Source organism: Ochotona curzoniae, unplaced genomic scaffold, assembly GCF_017591425.1.
Source record: "Ochotona curzoniae isolate NIBS_2020 unplaced genomic scaffold, NIBS_Ocur_1.0 contig_64, whole genome shotgun sequence".
Taxonomy (NCBI): Eukaryota; Metazoa; Chordata; class Mammalia; order Lagomorpha; family Ochotonidae; genus Ochotona; species Ochotona curzoniae.
In genome coordinates, this window is record NW_024466502.1 from 2,003,999 (window position 1) to 2,022,385 (window position 18,387).

Sequence of the window (18,387 nt, forward strand, 5' to 3'; positions counted from 1 at the left end):
CTGCTCTCCTGGCAGCGACACCCCACAGTGCACAAGAAAGTAGAACCAGCCCAGGAATCAGAATGAACCTGCTCATATCATCTGTGTCTTCTCTCCTCCACGTGAGGCAGAGGAGCAAGTCCACAGGAAGGAAGGCAAGCATGGCAGTCACCAGGAGTGAGGCTTGCTCTTGGGCACTGGTAGGCTCCCAGGTCAGACTCATCCACCCAGAGCTTGCCCAGAGACCTTTTCTGAACCTTTTTGTGCAGAGACTGAGTTTCAACTACCGTAGTTGGCCACCTCCCCCTTGTCCACCTAACCCTTTCCATAGCTGTCATCTACAGCCTTCAAGAAGCACTGTTTCGCCAGGACTGTCACTAAAATCCTGCATTTTAGCTGTTTGGGACTTATTAGAGCAGGTGGTGATCCATCAGTGGCCTTCTGTGGGACCTGAGGCTGGCCAGATGCCATCCCTGCTCCCGTTCCCTTGGCTGCAGCTGATGCGAGTGGGTGGACGCTGAGAGCTGTTGAGCTGACACCGTCGCTGTTCTCACTCCTTCGTCATGCTCCAGGATTCACTGTCTTCTTTTTCCTTCTCAAATGCTGATGATTTTGGCACCTGGCAGGAAGCACAGTTGGTTCCGTCTGTGAGCTCAGTGGAGCAGTTCTGTGAGACAGGCATAGGGAAGGAGGGAGGTGCCACTTCTCTGTGTGTCATGGACCGTGGGATGGCGCTCCATCTCACAGGCTTCCAAGTGAAACTCCGGAAGGACAGCCAACTCTTCCTCCCCAAGTGTGGGGCTGATGTCTGTCACAGTGGCCTTGTATAGAAAGGGAGCTAGGGGAACTATGCTCTGGCTCCACTTCTGCCCCACAGGGCAAGCTTTGCTGGGCAGTTGGATGAGGCGATGGAGCTTTCCAGCCATGCTGGTTCTAACAGCCACCCCAAAGCTGAGGTAGGCTTATCCGAACCATCGTGCTACCTGTGGGGAACAGAGAGGGGCCTGGTCTCAGGGAGTTCTGACTTCCGGGCCATGCAAGAATCACTGCTGGGGAACACGCGTGGATGTGGTTGGTAGCAGTCTCTGAGAACTGACAGTGCTGCCTGAGCCACTTGGCCCTCTGAGATAAGCAGCACTGTGCAGGACACCTTGAGGTGGAGCAGACAGAACATTTGGCATTCCCCCGTCCTGTACAAAGTCAATGTAAAGATAATTTGGTTCTGGGCTCTCGATAGGACACTGGGCCATCTCCCATTGTGCCATGCACCCAAGCCACCTGGGGTCTTGTGTTTCTAACAGGCTCCTGGTGATGTCTGTAATTGATCTGTGGGTGGACATGTGGGTCTTCCTCTTCCTGAAGTCCCACTTCTGTGTCAAACTTATACAGTTCCCATTCTGCTGCTGCCACCTGGGTCCTATGAATCTGCTCCATAGGACATTAGCCTAGGGGACACCGGACATCCTCAGAGCTGCTGCGTAGGACATTAGCCTAGGGGACACCGGACATCCTCAGAGCTGCTGCGTAGGACGTTAGCCTAGGGGACACCGGACATCCTCAGAGCTGCTCCATAGGACATTAGCCTAGGGGACACCGGACATCCTCAGAGCTCTTCACTAAATACCCCTTTCACTTCTTACAGTCTTCCTGGGAAAGTTGGTTATCTCTAAAACTTTTACTGGAGTCTGTACCTATACGTCTACATGCTTACGTCATCCCTGAGACCAGACCCATAAAGCCCCTCTTTTTTCCTTTCCTTTATTTTTGACAATCTTTACATGGTTGATTAAGGTACAAAGGCTCAAGGGCTACAGGTAAGTGAGTGAGGCTATTGTTTCCATATTATTGCTTTTTTTTCCCCCCTGTTTCTGGGGCAAAGGTGGAGATAAAAGGGGAAGCCCCACTCAGCCTCCCATCCATCCCAGGTCCTTGACATGGGGCAAGCTCCGAGGGTCCTGCTCAAGTGGTTTTGATAATTCAACAGTTTTGAATTGGTGTCAGTCTCGCCATTCTAAGCATGATGAAATCGCTGCAGAATCCACTGGTTGACACAGCCCACTTTATTTTCCATTTGTCCAGATTTTCACTGCCAGCAGATGGCTGGTGTAGTTGACTGATTTGTTCTGTCCTCTCTCCTCTGTTGTGGTGCCAGGTGTCCTCTGCAGGTTCTGATGGACTGCCACATCTTATATGTGCACCTGGATATGCTGTCCACTGCACTTGCGGCAGACTATGTAACCTGCATTTCTCTTCATGTTGGGGTTCTGAGTTCAACAGTTCATTTGGGGAGATCCTCAAAGAAACTTTGTCTCAGGTGATCCCAGAAATGATTCATGTGTATTTTTGCCGGTAATGGACCTGGCACAGTCGGTTGTCCCCAATCAGCTGGTAGTTGCAATTGCTGAATCAGTTCTGTTTCCAGCCCTGACTTCCACATGAAGCAATAGGTGTTGCAGTCCAGCCTGATTCTGCATACCACACTCGGCCCCCACACTAACCAGTGGGAGCTGTAGCCTAGTCGGAGCGACCCACAATATCACCCACCAGGCCTGCCCCCTGCCCTGGTTTCCATGCTTGCCTGTATGTGCCACTGACTCGTCCAGTCTGTCCCACATCCCATTCAGCTCTTCTACATATCAATGGGCATTGAAGCCTAGTTCAACCCAATCGGGCCTACTATCCAGCCCACACATATGCTGGTGGGTGTCTTTCTGACCAGCCAAGTCTGCTCCAGTCCTGGTTTTCATGCTCTCCAGTGGGAGTGATAAGCCAAGAGGGAGGTGCCCACTATTTCCCTTCTGGGCCCACTCCCACTCCTGGACCATGCGTTCTCCAGGTGATTCTGCAGCTGAACTTGACAGAATTAGCCCTCAGTACCAGCATCTGCCAGCTGACACTGTGGCAAAGCCCAACCAACCCTCACCCATTCTGATTTATGCTTGCACCAGTAGGGACAGTCAACCAAGCCTGACTCTTTCCTGATCTGGCACAAAGCCCTTTCTTGGGAAGTGAAGTCATTTTAGTGTATTGTAGGCTCCTGAACTTTGTTTTCCTCTTCTTGCAAATGGGATTCTTATCCTGTATTCCAGCCTAGAGTGAGAGGACCAGCTCACTGGATATTGTCCAAGCCCCTTACAATGAAGATATTTGTACATTTCATTTCTCCCATGGTTTTCATCCGCTCCCACCCAGTGTTTTCTATCTGAGCTAATGGAGCCATAAACAACTTGACAATCACCACAGTTTGACATTAATGAGGAGTCCCCTGCACAAACAGACATTAAGGCTTGGTCTCTTAAGTTTTAGTGTTAATGGTACCACAAGGATGAACACATAGTCCAGTTTAGAGATGGGACTCTTTGGGAAGTGATCAGATTGGATAAGCTTTTACGTGGGACCTGTGATTGAATCACAATTGCTTTATAAAGAATGGAACATATGCTCTTGTCACCTGTCGTGTGATAATTTGTGCCACTTTGGGATTCTGCTAACAAGAATGCTACCACTGGATGCTGAGCCAGTGGAGCCACCTGATTTGAGCTGTGATCCTCCAACACTGTGGGACAGAGTTCATTTACCTCTTTCCTCTGCAAGAAACTGACCTTGGGCACTTGGTTGTAAAAAATGGTTGAATAACACACACACCACTAAGGGCACGCCACAGGGTCATCACTTTTGTTAACCTTGTTCCTCTTGGCTGCATCTATTCCAAAGACCTATTGATTTCCCTAGAACTCACTTCCAGCCTCAGAAGTTCCCTAAGTTTTCATGGGTGCATATGGGCCAGACCCATTTTTTTTTCTATGCCATTTTCAGAGTAAGCTTTCTAAATGTCAACTTCATTATGTGGCTTTGTGGCCTACAATTATTAACTAGCTTGTTGCAATTTTCTAGATGATCATCAAACACTCTTGGAATGTTGACTAGACTTGTAAGAGAGGGTCCTTTTGTGTCCAATTTCTTTTTCTTTGTTATTACTTTAAAAACTGCAGGAGGCACACATAATAAGAGAACTCTCTTACAATGTTAAGTACACAGCACAATACTACAAATGATGGCACAGCATCACACAGTGGATGTCCACAACTGCCACAACACGTCCAGGTTCACCTATTTCCAAATTACATTGCACTGCCTACTGACAAGCATCGGGTGCAGAGGCTAGTGGGTTATGCTGCTACCTGCTGCACGAGTTTCCCATTTGAGTGCTGGTTTGAGTTCCAGCTGCTCCACTTCTGATCTGGCTTCCTGTTAATATGCCTGGAAAAGCAACAAAAGATGGCCCAAGTGGTATGGTTCCTGTCACTCATTTGGAAGACTGAGTGAAAATCCAGTCTTGTGGCTTCATCTTGGCTCAGCCTTGGCCATTACAGGTTTTTGGGGAGTGAACCAGAGGATGAAAGACCTTTTTCTCTCTGTGTCTCTCCCTTCTTCTATTTATAACTCTGTCTTTCAAATAAATATAGCAGTTATTTATTTACTTATTTAATATAATCTTTGCTTACTTTATAAGTATCTATTAAATTTATCTTGAGATATTTATGGGCTAATAAAAATTGAAAAATATGTAAGGTTATAATTTATATGTGTTAGGATCCACAATTTATAAGTCAGTGGAAACAGAGAAGACAGGATTTCAAAGAAAGTAAACTTAATGGATGGTAGTTAAAATAAAAGTCCATATACTAAAAAAGCACCTTCATTGAAAATAAATACTAAACACTTTAAATCTGTTTAAACTATCTAATTCATGTGACAGAAATGCAATCAATATGACTTATGGAACAAAAATATGAAATTTTGCATTTCCAGTGATACCACTCTTGGTCTAAGATTGTTACTGCAAAACAAAATATGCAATTCAACTGCTGTGTTGCTTTTGCCTGCTTTTTGCCCTCCCTTGTGCCCTGCCTCTGATGACAGAAGCTGTAGAGCACCTCGCAAGGCCCTAGGTGAAGAATGCATCCTTTGAAGGCTAGTATCCCAAGTCCACCAGGGAACGATATTTACTCATCTCCTAAAAGACAGTATTAACTGCAGTTCTGGTTCGCTGGCTGTTCCCTTTCCATCCATCGAGGGCCCAGAACCATCTTGGGCAGGGCCCTTACTGCCTGACACCACGAGTGCTGCCAGCCTGGGGTGAGCTGCTAACGTTTTATTTCTGCATCTGTAATTGTTGGAATGTTTTATTACTACAGACCATGTGTTAATAAGCAATGTTTGATTATGAATACTAACTCCTTTGGTGTAAAAACAACCCTCTAATTTTCATCATTACTGGCATGAAGTTAATATTTAAAAATCTCACTCTCCCCTGCTTTACAGTTATTAGCACCATCCTAGTAAACGCTTCCAAGTTAAAAAAAAAAGCAGTTACCGCTTTTATAGTCTCAGACTTATTAAAATAAGTCATCTTTTCCACTGCAGTATTATCATTCCAGAACATCCCCCTGGCATCTCACGGAACGCAGCACTAGGGATGCGTGCTGGGTTTCTAATGCCCATGTTGGTGCCAGTCCTGCCTGAATGTGCTCGGATGCCTGCGTGAGTCTCTTCTCACACTTGTTCTTCCTCCTGCTGATCTGAGAATGTCACTGAGCTCCTTGAAAACACCGTGCTTCTGTTTTCACCATGAGCAACAGTCTCTGCGCCTGCCGGGTCATCTCTTCCGAGCAGCAACACGCCCCAGCCCCCACACTTGCACAGGCTGCTGTCAGCAGTCTCCCACCTGTAACCTGCAACCCCACACATGCAGGAGCGCCATGCTTTTATATATTTTTGTTTCTCCTTGTCTCACATTTACCACTCCATCATTCTACCATCTGTCTTTTGTTTATAATCCTTCGCACATCATTCATCAATCAAACGTATGGCAAGGGACCACCTCAGGCCAGTGCTGTGCCAGCCTCTGGGACGGTGGGGATGCCTAGGACACAGACTGCTCTGCTGGGATGATCCACAGAGCAGCTGAGATTCTAAAATTCTCCAACAGTCACCATTTCTTCGCACTGGCAGCCCTTGAACCACTCTTGTCTGTGAGTTCTGCATCAATATACTGTCAGCTATGGTAAACTACCGTCGCCCCACTGTGCTGTGGCACAGGAGGACTTGTTCCTTTACCTAGCCCTTGTGTGGTGCCCCTTCTCTGCCCTGTCTGCCCACCACTTCAGGCTGCAGTGATCTCTCTTCTGTGAGAGCAACTTGACCAGGCTTCACATCTGAGTAAGGACTTGGCGATATTCCCCTTTCTACGCCAATTACCAAGATTCGATCCTGCACATTCTCCACGTGCCTGGGATCAGTACATTGTCCACCAGCTGCATCTCAGTCCACCAACGCCTTCTCTTGAGGCCACACAAAACCTTTCTGTCATTTGCTTCTTTGATTCATTGGGCTTTGAAGGTGGACTGTTACTCTGTGTGCATATCTGATTAACCTCTCAGCATTTTACATTTCCATGGCAACTTTGAGAAATCACCAAACAGAAATCTTCTAATCCCCAGCCTAGCCCTGAAACTCTGAATCAACTTTTAAACATTCTCAGAGGACAAATTTACATGCACGTACAAGTTCCATTTGTTATAAATAGACCATTCTTGAAGTTTAACTTCCATGCCAAAAAGATAATTCCAACCACATACACCTAATAGAGGACTCACTGTATCTTCTGGTGTTTGAATAGGGTGGTTTGGCTTGAATTACACATAATTATAGGTTAAGAAAAATCAATTAATCTCACCTAGCACAGCATGACCTGAACAGCAGGGAACAATGAATAAAAACTACTATTTTGAGCTTACTGGTGAATTAATCTGCATGTGACCCTATGTATTATTTCATTATGGAAATCATATCAATATGGTCAACAGTGCTTAAAAAAATCCATTTTCCCAAAGACTCACATTGTGAAGAGCAAAAACAGGCATACTGAATAAACCCAGCAATCTTGTTTTTTTCCTAATCAAATGATCTGAATAATAAAAGTAGTAATTATCTGCCCCGTGGATGAGGATGTCATCAGCAACTAGCGATGGTATAAACACAGCCTTAGCTGGCACCTGGCTGGAGCACAGAGGGCACACACCACGACGGGCACCTAGGCCCGCTGGCACCTGGCTGGAGCACAGAGGAGGATACATACCAGGGCAGGAGCCTGGCCTCAGCTGGCACCTGGCTGGAGCACAGAGGGCACACACCACGACGGGCACCTAGGCCCGCTGGCACCTGGCTGGAGCACAGAGGAGGATACATACCAGGGCAGGAGCCTGGCCTCAGCTGGCACCTGGCTGGAGCACAGAGGGCACATACCAGGGTGGGAGCTTGGCTTCAGCTGGCACCTGGCTGAGCACAGGACACACACCAGGGTGGGAGCCTGGTTCTGCTGACACCAGGCTGGAGCACAGAGGAGGGCACACACCAGAGGAGAACCTGGCTCCACCGTTACCTGGCTGGAGCACACAGGACCCACACCAGGGTAGGGGCCTGGTCCCGCTGGCACCTGGCTGGAGCGCAGAGGAGGACCCACACCAGGGTGGGAGCCTGGTCCCGCTGGCACCTGACTGGAGCATAGAGGGCACACACCAGGGGGGTAGCCTGGCCTCACCGGCACTTGGCTGGAGCACAGAGGAAGACACAAACCAGGGTGGGCACCTAGGCCCACTGGCACCTGGCTGGAGCACAGAGGGCACACACTGGGGGGAGCCTGGCCCCACTGGCATCTGCCAAGTTACTGCAGTTACTATGGTGACTTTGCTTGGATGTTTGCTTACCACTAGAAATGTGGACAGCCATTCACTTCCACCTGGTCACCTGATCATGCAGCACTCTCATGTAAGAATGTTTTTAGCAATTCAGATTTGCCCACGTACTTTCCTGCTGTCCCAGCTCCCCAGCCTGTGCTGGGCTCTCGCTTTGAGACTCATTTACTTCTGGAACTCTGCTGCTTTCAAGCCTTAAAGGCCTAACTCCTTCCTGTTGATAAGCCACAGGTGTTTTTGTGCTGCTAATTTATACTTAATGGGACATTGATGCATTGCAGCTGGTAGTTGTAGTTTGGACTTAACGACATATAAGGAATGTAATTACTGGAGGCCTCTGCAAGGGTCTTTGGTTGGGACCCTGGCCCCGATAGGGAGATGGTCCTGAATGAGGAAAAGCACCTCTGGTATTGCAAGGCTTCTGGAATAAAACAGGTGTTCAGTGACTGCTTGTTGTACGAGTAAAAATACTGGGAACTGGAGAAACTTCGACTGACATCTAAACACGACTGGATCAGGCACAAGCACTGGTGCCATCTTTCAGCAATTGTTAAGAGCCACATATTCTCCAGGAGGGCTGATCTTGGAGAGTTCATAATCCATGATAATAACCAAGCTATCTCTGCCTTTTGGAGAGTAAATTCTTGAGGTAGCTGTCCAGATAATTTTCCCGTATGGGGCGCTAAGGAGAACTGGAGGCTGAGAAGCACCAGTCCCTGGCACCTGCTTCCCAGGGCTGCACTCATTGCTGTCTTGATCTCAGAGTCTCAATACACCTGGCTCCTGTTCTTGGCACTTGTTCCACCAATACTGATTGGGTATCCATGATGTACAGGACCCTGTTGGAGGTGGGACAGTCTCTCTCTGTGTCTCTCTCTTTCTCGCTCTCTCTCTCTCAAAGACACACACACACACACACACACACGAAGTACATGAGGAAATACCCACGATATTGGCCCCCAGTTTTCCAAGTGAGAAGGGAAAGAAAGGTACCAAGAAGCAAGCCTACATAATAGTATGTTTTCAAACTGCTGAGCAAATGTACACCAAACACTTGGAGTGCTTCTCTCCAGGTAATTTGATTCTGGGTAATTTGCATTTCCTTCTTTAATTTTCTTTTTTTAATTTCTCAAAAACTTTAAAAAAATTAAGGATACACGCTGGGCCTGGCACAATGGCTCAGTGGTAAAATCCTTGCCTTGCACGCATCAGGATCCCATATAGGTGCCAGTTGATGTCCTGGCTGTTCCACTTCCCATCCAGATCCCTGCCTGCAGCCTGAGAAAGCAGCAGAGGATGGCCTGAAGCCTTGGGACCCTGCAATCAAGTGGGAGAGCCAGAAGCTCTTGGGTCCTGGCTTCAGCCTGGCTCAGCTCTGGCCATTGTGGCATCCTGGGGAGTGAACCAGCAGATGCAAGAGATTTTTCTCTGTCTCTCCTCCCTGTAAATCTGCCTTTACATCCAAAAGAGGATACATACTACTTTTACAACAAAAATGTTAACATGAGTATCTGTACACACATATGTATATGTGTGTAATGCACACGTGTGTTTAGCATGGAAGTACACATACACATGGAAGTACATATGTATGCACATGTATGTGAATGGTAAGCATTTAGTATTAGAGAAAGGGAGATAAATGTATATGTGACACATAGTTCTTAGGACACAGTTGTAAGGCAGAGCCTGAAACGGTCGTCAATATTAAAAATTCCAGACAAAGAGAAGGAACACAAGATAAAGAATGTTTTTATAGGCGGTTATTTCCTAGCTCATGCTTACAGTTGATTTATGAAGTATTCCTTGAGTAATAAAACAAAGATTATAAACCATTAATTTATTGTACTAATAAGAACCAGGGGCTCTAATACAATCATTTCATCCCAATAGATGTAAAAAAAAGAAAAAAGGTGAGGGATGGTTAAAACTTTCCCAGTTTTGTACTCCTATTTTTATTATCGTTTCTCTGCTGTACTATTTTACATTAATGAAATAATAAATCCTGATTTTATTGGGTGCTAAAATAAAATCTTAATCTTTGGGCTCTCAGGGCTGTCAGAGTTAACCCTTCAAAGATGTGCACTTCACAAACCCAGAGGGCCAACCCAGCGCATGGGCCTTACACTCAGTGACGACAGAAAAAACGGTGATAGTGAACGTGTCTACACACAGAGAAGGAACAGGAGGCTTTATTAAAACATGCGGTTGCCTTTCCCGAGTGCTCCTCGTTATCTGTCCCAGTCTTTCTCTGTCACACACACACCATCATCTTCAGGCTCACACCTTCTAACAGTCTGATAAACACACACAACACTTGCCTACTCGCACGTACACTCTCACCACTGCACAGTCTGATACGCACACTACACTCACCTACTCACATAAACATACACTCACCATTGCACATTAACAAGCACACAACACATAATTGTGCACTAACAGTAACACACGTGCCACATTCCCACCCACATACATACTGACTGAAATTCATGCACACTCACAATCACACACTCACCCAGTCTCACACACACACACTCACCTAGGTTCACACGCTGACAATCACACACTCACCCAGGCTCACACTCACAATCACACACTCACAAGTCTCACACACTCACCCAGTCTCACTCACCTAGGCTCACACACTCACACACACACTCACCTAGGCTCACACACTGACAATCACACACTCACCCAGTCTTACACACTCACACACACACTCACCTAGGCTCACACACTCACAATCACACACTCACCCAGTCACACACACACACTCACCTAGGCTCACACGCTGACAATCACACACTCACCCAGTCTCACACACTCACAATTACACACTCACAAGTCTCACACACTGACAATCACACACTCACAAGTCTCACACACACACTCACCTAGGCTCACACACTCACAAGTCTCACACACTCACAATCACACACTCACCCAGTCTCACACACTGACACACACACTCACCTAGGCTCACACACTGACAATCACACACTCACCCAGTCTTACACACACACACACACACACACACACTCACCTAGGCACACACACTGACAATCACACACTCACCCAGTCTCACACACACACTCACCTAGGCTCACACACTGACAATCACACACTCACCCAGTCTCACACACTCACAATCACACTCACCTAGGCTCACACACTGACAATCACACACTCACCCAGTCTCACACACTCACCTAGGCTCACACACTCACAATCACACACTCACCCAGTCTCACACACTCACACACACTCACCTAGGCTCACACACTGACAATCACACACTCACCCAGTCTCACACACTCACAATCACACTCACCTAGGCTCACACACTGACAATCACACACTCACCCAGTCTCACACACTCACCCAGTCTCACACACTGACAATCACACACTCACAAGTCTCACACACTGACAATCACACACTCACCCAGTCTCACACACTCACACTCACCCAGTCTCACACACTCACAATCACACATTCACCCAGTCTTACACACTCACACACACACTCACCTAGGCTCACACACTCACAATCACACACTCACCCAGTCTCACACACTGACAATCACACACCCAGTCTTACACACTCACACACACACTCACCTAGGCTCACACACTCACCCAGTCTCACACACTCACAATCACACACTCACCCAGTCTTACACACTCACACACACACACTGACAATCACACACTCACCCAGGCTCACACACTCACAATCACACACTCACCCAGTCTCACACACTCACACACACACTCACCTAGGCTTACACACTGACAATCACACACTCACCCAGTCTTACACACTCACAATCACACTCACCTAGGCTCACACACTCACCCAGTCTCACACACTCACACTCACCCAGTCTCACACACTCACAATCACACATTCACCCAGTCTTACACACTCACACACACAACCACCTAGGCTCACACACTCACAATCACACACTCACCCAGTCTCACACACTCACAATCACACACCCAGTCTTACACACTCACACACACACTCACCTAGGCTCACACACTCACCCAGTCTCACACACTCACAATCACACACTCACCCAGTCTTACACACTCACACACACACACTCACAATCACACACTCACCCAGTCTCTCTCACACACATACACACACTCACCTAGGCTCACACACTCACACACACTCACCCAGTCTCACACACTCACACACACACTCACCTAGGCTCACACACTGACAATCACACACTCACCCAGTCTTACACACTCACAATCACACTCACCTAGGCTCACACACTCACCCAGTCTCACACACTCACACTCACCCAGTCTCACACACTGACAATCACACACCCAGTCTTACTCACACACACACTCACCTAGGCTCACACACTCACAATCACACACTCACCCAGTCTCACACACTCACACACACTCACCTAGGCTCACACACTGACAATCACACACTCACCCAGTCTCACACACTCACCTAGGCTCACACACTCACAATCACACACTCACCCAGTCTCACACACTCACCCAGTCTCACACACTGACAATCACACACTCACCCAGTCTCACACACTCACACAGAAACTCTCAATCACACACTCACACACACTCAGAATCACACACACTGATATATTCACTTCCTCAAGCACACACTCACCATACTCACAGCTGTGAGTCCCAGGTGATGCAGACGACTGGGACAAAGCTGAGTTCTGCTTCAGTCTCTCACTTCCTGTCTGTAAGTTTTGAAGTGTCAGAAGTATCTCTGCTTTAACCCCCTTATGACAGCCTCACCAGAAACAGTGACTGTGGGTCTAAGACCGAGCCCTCCATCCTGCGTCCAGATCATTTCCAGAACCTTCCATTGCTCTCCAGGAGCAAGCTGCAAATACGGACACAACTCTGACTTTCCCACCCTGCTTTACAATGTGACATTTTCACCTCAACGGGAAAATTAAAAAAATAATAACAAAAATTCAAGAAAGATTTTCTTCTGGTCACAGCTACAATACTAGCTGTCTTCATTTTTCCCCCTTAAGAACTAAACCATCTCACATCATAGTGATTCTGAAGATGTCCACGTGCAGGCAAGAGTTTGATCAAATGCAGATATCCCAGCTCCTGCACTGGAGAGAGGAGAGGGCCCTCTGAGCAGCAGAGAAGGGGGGCACATGGACAGGGCTGGACACAGGGGTGTTCTACTGCAAAGCAAATGCTTAACAACTGGGCTCATTTCAAAAGTCACATGCAAATGATGCTATGTCATGTAATAAGATGACTTTGAAACCATCCTTAATTTTAGAAGGAATGCCTCAGCACACTCAGAAAAGTGGATGCAAGCTACAATTCCCAGGGGCGCTCAGCATAAAGCCAACTCCATAGCCTTCCCACTCAGGTATGAAATCTTTCACAGCCCCCCGTCTCCATATAAAACACGGAGCATTGTTCCATAATTTCTTATCCACAACTCCCCTCTCTTGCTCTGGCATGCAGTGCCCTGGAGACACAGCCACAAACCAACAGACAAGCCTCATGGGAAGGAATCCATGTGCTGTGGAGAAGGGGCCACTGGCAAACACTACAGAGGACAAGAGCCCACGGTGTTGAAAGAGGCCCTAGGAATATCAGAGAGAGGAATACAGCAGAGAAGGGGGTCAGAGTGGCCTAGGAGGGTGGAAGGCAGTGGATGCTTTGAATCCAAGTTAAGGAATGCCTAGCATGAGACGTCTATGACTGGAGCTGACAAAATGGTCTTCTACAGCCTCTTCTGATGGAGTAAACTTGTGTCACACTCCCAGGCCTATGATTTCCCTAGACAGCCCAGGTGGCAGCTGGATCGTGGCTCTCAGAACGAGCAGGCCACCCAAAGGCGCCAAGACATATCTGGGTTCCTGTTCTGTTACTTCTCTTGTCCCATCCTCCCCTTTCCCAGCCCTCTCCTTGCCAAGACGCAGCTGGAAAGCAGAGGACAGCGACACCATCCCAAAAGGCTCAGTGGGCTGACCATTTGTGTGGAAAGTTTCTGAGCTGGTCAACCTGCAGTGGGAAGCAGCTCATGGGTTTTCCTTCAAACCAGGCTATATGAGGGTAAGCAGAAACTAACTACAAGGAGCAGACAAATGGAAGTGCTTCTGATCAAGGTGCGGGCAGTGTGACGTATCACCTGTCTGCAGTGTGGACAAAATGACCTGACGGAGTAATTCAGAAGGTACAGATGGAATCTGATGTAGGGAGACGACATGGTGCAGGCAGGGCTGGACACAGCCTCAGCGGAATGGTCTTCCTACTATACTACACACACACACACACACACACAGATTTATTTATTTTATTGGAAAGTGATTTACAGGGAGAAGGAGATTCAGAGAGAAAGATCTTCCATCTGAGCCCATCTGAAGCTAGGAGCCAGAAGCCTGTTCTATGCCTCCCACATGGGTGCAGGTTCTCAAGGACATGGGCCATGCTCCATTCCTTTCCCAGGCCACAAGCAGGGATCTGGAAGGGAAATAGAACAGCTGGGACACCAACAGGTGCCCATATGGAATCCCAGAATTCACGGTGAGATGATTAGCCAATTGAGCCTTCGTGTCTGTCCCCATCTCCCTGAGACCATTACATCTTAACAGGACCTCCTGCTCAAATCACAAGGCTGATCTCCAACGCAAGCACCCTCAGCAAGGCCCATTCCCTGTGTCTCACATGAGATCGTGAGCTGGTATTGGCATAACATCAAGTTGGTACAAAACCTGGCATCATTGGGATATCGTTCCTACATGAAAGACATTTTCAGCAAACACTAACACTTCCTGGACTCTCTCAGACTGACTCCAAACTCATGACCACCTGAAGGATAAAGAGCCCCACTGGTCCCACGTACATAGGTGATGGTATTGCAGGTTCCATGCGAACAGAGGAGAGGCCTGGCCTTCTCAGCCTTCTGATGCATGCCAGTGTGAGAGCAACGGAGAGAGACAGCTCTGTTTAAACCTTTCTAGTTCACTGAGAGTTCTGACAATACTCACAGACTCCCCATGACACACTGCCATGCCAGCAAATGGCTCACAGCATTAGTTAACGACAACTGAATTTCTAGAGCACATCTTAGTCAGGTTCCCCCCACCAGACAAGAATACCACCTCTTCTTATTCTCCAGCATGGGAAAAACAGCTCTTCATGCCATGCGAACCATTCAGGGCCCAAGTGGGGACACTATTAGTGGAATCCCTCAGTGTTACTCACTGATCTGGGACTCACACCATGGAGACAGCAATTGTTTGTTACAAGCCTCACACTCTGGACAAATAGCTCCTTATTTAACGGTTGCACATATTAGCACTTGGGATAGAGCTAAGTGCAACCTGACCTGCTAGGATCAGAGCACTTCAAATGCTTGGCTTCAACATGGGAGAATCCATCTGCTGCCTCACTCCCCAAACACCCACAGTACCAGTGAGTGGGAAGAGTTAAGACAGGTCTTCCACAGAAGGGACAGCAGCTCAAGTGCTTGGGTCATCTGCTGCTGCTTTTTCCCAGACATATTATAAGGATGCTCAGACAGGATTCAGTCCTAAGCACCCTGAGATGGGATCAGTATCCTAAGCACCCATGTAATCGACAGATAAATCTTTCTCATTTTCATTAGCATAAAAATGAATTAGGAACAAGCCCTATTTATGTGAAGTCAGGCACTCACTTGTTTCCTCTCGTAAGAAGTTGTAATAAAGAAGCCGCAAAATCAGAGAACACACGTGCTCAGTGAAGGTAAAAATACATTTCTTCCCCTTCTGTTTTTTTGGGTCTCATATTTTCATTCTCCTGATGGGGCATTCAACCAGGAGGATGACGCAGAGAAGTGGCAAGGAATGAGTGGCCCTTTCTCTCTTTATTTTTTTCCTTTGGATGCTCTACTCCAAAGCCCCATAGACACTCCAAGTGGATGCCAGCCCTAGCTGCGGCACCAGCATTCCAGCTCAAGCTCAGCTACAGAACCACCAGCTCCCACTCAACGTCTCCCCGTCTCCTCCCACGTCCTGCTGGGCACACACTGTGATCTCTGCCAATCAGTCCCGCAGGTGACGTGTCCCATAATCCCCCACGTACTCTGCACTCCAAGGATCGGAATATGCATTTTGAAAGGAAAACTACAAAAGAGAACCTCCTTGTTCCATTCTTCCTGAGCTACTTCTGCACCACCACTTATTTCTGAAAACTGCAGCCATGATTCAGTTGACAGGACTTCAGGGACCCACACACTTGATAAACAACGCTGCCTCAGCCCCCCACGACTGTGCTGCTGACGCCTGGCTGCAAGGCTGACGTCATCCTTGTTAGTAATTCCTCCTTCCGCCTTCCTTTTTATCCAGCCTTTGGCACTGATGTGCATCCGTGGCAACTACAGACTGAGTAAGCTTCCTCCTTCAGAGTGTTATTTAAAGTGTACCTTCCATTATTAGCCAGAAGAGGAGAAAAGGGGAACAAAGAAAGCAACTGGGTGGCATTGCTCATCCACGCCCAGTTCTGGATCACTTGCTGTTTGCCAGGGATAGAAGAGTGTGCTGGTCGACCCGGCATTTTCCTGCCTGCTCTCCCCGGAGTGGCCCCTTGTAGACACAGTTGGCAGCTCTCACCCCTCGGCTGCCGCCAGCTTCCAAGGCAAGCTCTCTTCTTCGGCCTGGACAGCAGCTGTGTGATTTTACTGGTAGATACGCTGCTCACTATCAACTTTTCCAGTTACATTTCTTTCTGTTTCCAGTAACCACAAGGGTTCGCCAGTGCCATTGGCCACCATTCTCTCTGCCACTATGTCCTTCTTGTTGTTTTAGAGCAAGGGGTGTCCACCAAGCGCTGGCATCATGCACTTGTGTGTGTTATTTTTATCTCCTGGTTGTCCTAATATCGCTTTCTCAGTTCAACTCTGCTCTAACACAAGTCAGAGGCGGTATTCTGGTGTCACTGGAGGTGTTCAACAAAACCCAGAGCCACCCTCTGCCCTACCCTGGTGAGTCTCTGAGAATGTCCTGTGTTCATCTCAGATATTTTACGCTTCCACAAGGACAGCACTAGCTCCATTGGGCCCCTGCCCTCTGCCACTCAATTGGACTATAGACCACTGGGAGATATTCCCAGTTAGGAAGGTTTTCCGATTAAATGGGGCTTTTCCCCACTGTGTGGCAGGTAAGAAGTGGGCAAAAAGAAGCAGAAAAGCAGAGGCCTGACCTACACTTGTGGCATTCTGGGGGTCCAGGTCTGAGCAGCACCAACTCTGGGCGAGGATACAAAGCCCAGATCTGCACATTTTGGCTGCTCTGACTTTGCTGCATTTCAAATAACCTTGGAACACTTGAGATAGGGAAAGACTAGTGTCCTGGATTTCCCAACATCACTGTAAACCAAAGCCCATCGAGTTGTCTCACATGTCTGTTACATCACGCCCGAGCCAGTGCATCCCAAGACCAGTGTGTGTGAGGGGATATGCTTAATGTGGATCCTTGCAGATGCATGGAGAACTCTGCCTTTACTAGGAGGGTCCCAGTGCTCCCCATAATGCCTCAGTTCACTTAAAGTCTCACATGCTGCCTTCACAGTTCCGCGGTCACTCACCTGCCAACCTTGTAACTGACATTGTTGGAGAATGCACCGGCACCTGTCCTCTGCTGACAGCTCTTCCTCCTCACCCAGGAGCACGTCGGCCAACGGCTTGTACCTGTGGGCAGCAGGACAAGCAGTGACTGAGTTTGTCAAGCAGGAGGCACAGTCATCACATGCTTCTCAAAGTTCTCTCCATCTACCTGGACCCTTCCTGGTTCCCTGGTGTCCCAGCCATCCGATGACTGTGGAGGAGCCTCATCTTCTCTAGGGAACATCAATCTTAAATACAGCTGTCAGTCCTTTAGGCTTAGTGCCATGATGGACTGACACAAACCATTCATCCAGTAAAAGAAAATCCAAATCAACCTACTGGTTGCCATTAGACATTTTATTTACTTTAAAAAACTATACCCTTCCGGGCCTGGTGTGACGACTAAGTGGCTAAATCCTTGCCTTGCAAGTGCCAGGATCCCATATGGACACCTTCATGTCCTGGCTACTCTACTTCCCATCCAGCTCCCTGCACGTGGCCTGGGCAAGCAGTGGAGGACAGCTCAAGTCCTTGGGATCCTGTGTCCCTATGGCCGACCCCCAAGGAAGCTCCTGGTTCCTGGCTTTAGATTGGCTCAGCTCTGGCTGTGGGGGCCACTTGGGGAGTAAAACAATGGATAGAAGATCTTTCTCTTTGTAATTTCTTCTCTGCGTAAATCTTACTCTCCAATAAAAATCAATAAATCTTTTAAAAAAAGTACACTCTTTCCAAGGTTGACATCTTTCTCATTGGCTCCTGACATCCCAGATGTGGCCAGAATCCCTACCAGTGGAAGTGTGTCAGCACCCGACAGACTCGATTTCTGGAAGCAGAATAGCTCCTTGCTCTGTGCAGTTCAACATTCCTGGAAGGACGTCTTCTTTTGGGAAGTACTTCTGACTAACGGACTTCCATTTCCTATCTGAAATTCACAGCAATGTAATAATTCCCTACAGATTAAAAAATGATTTCAAAATTAGATTGTTCATGTGAAAAACAATCTGTTATATTTGCCTCT

The 18,387-nt window shown here is 47.7% G+C and overlaps 1 protein-coding gene across 1 annotated transcript in view; it reads right to left on the reverse strand.

Annotated features, from left to right (window-relative positions):
• Positions 1–18,387, reverse strand: part of MYO16 (myosin XVI) — a 361,148-nt gene that overhangs the window by 74,600 nt on the left and 268,161 nt on the right. Inside the window, exon 27 of the mRNA XM_040991535.1 lies at positions 17,351–17,453. Within this exon, the coding sequence (XP_040847469.1) occupies positions 17,351–17,453 (103 nt within the window). The remainder of the gene's footprint in view (positions 1–17,350; positions 17,454–18,387) is intronic.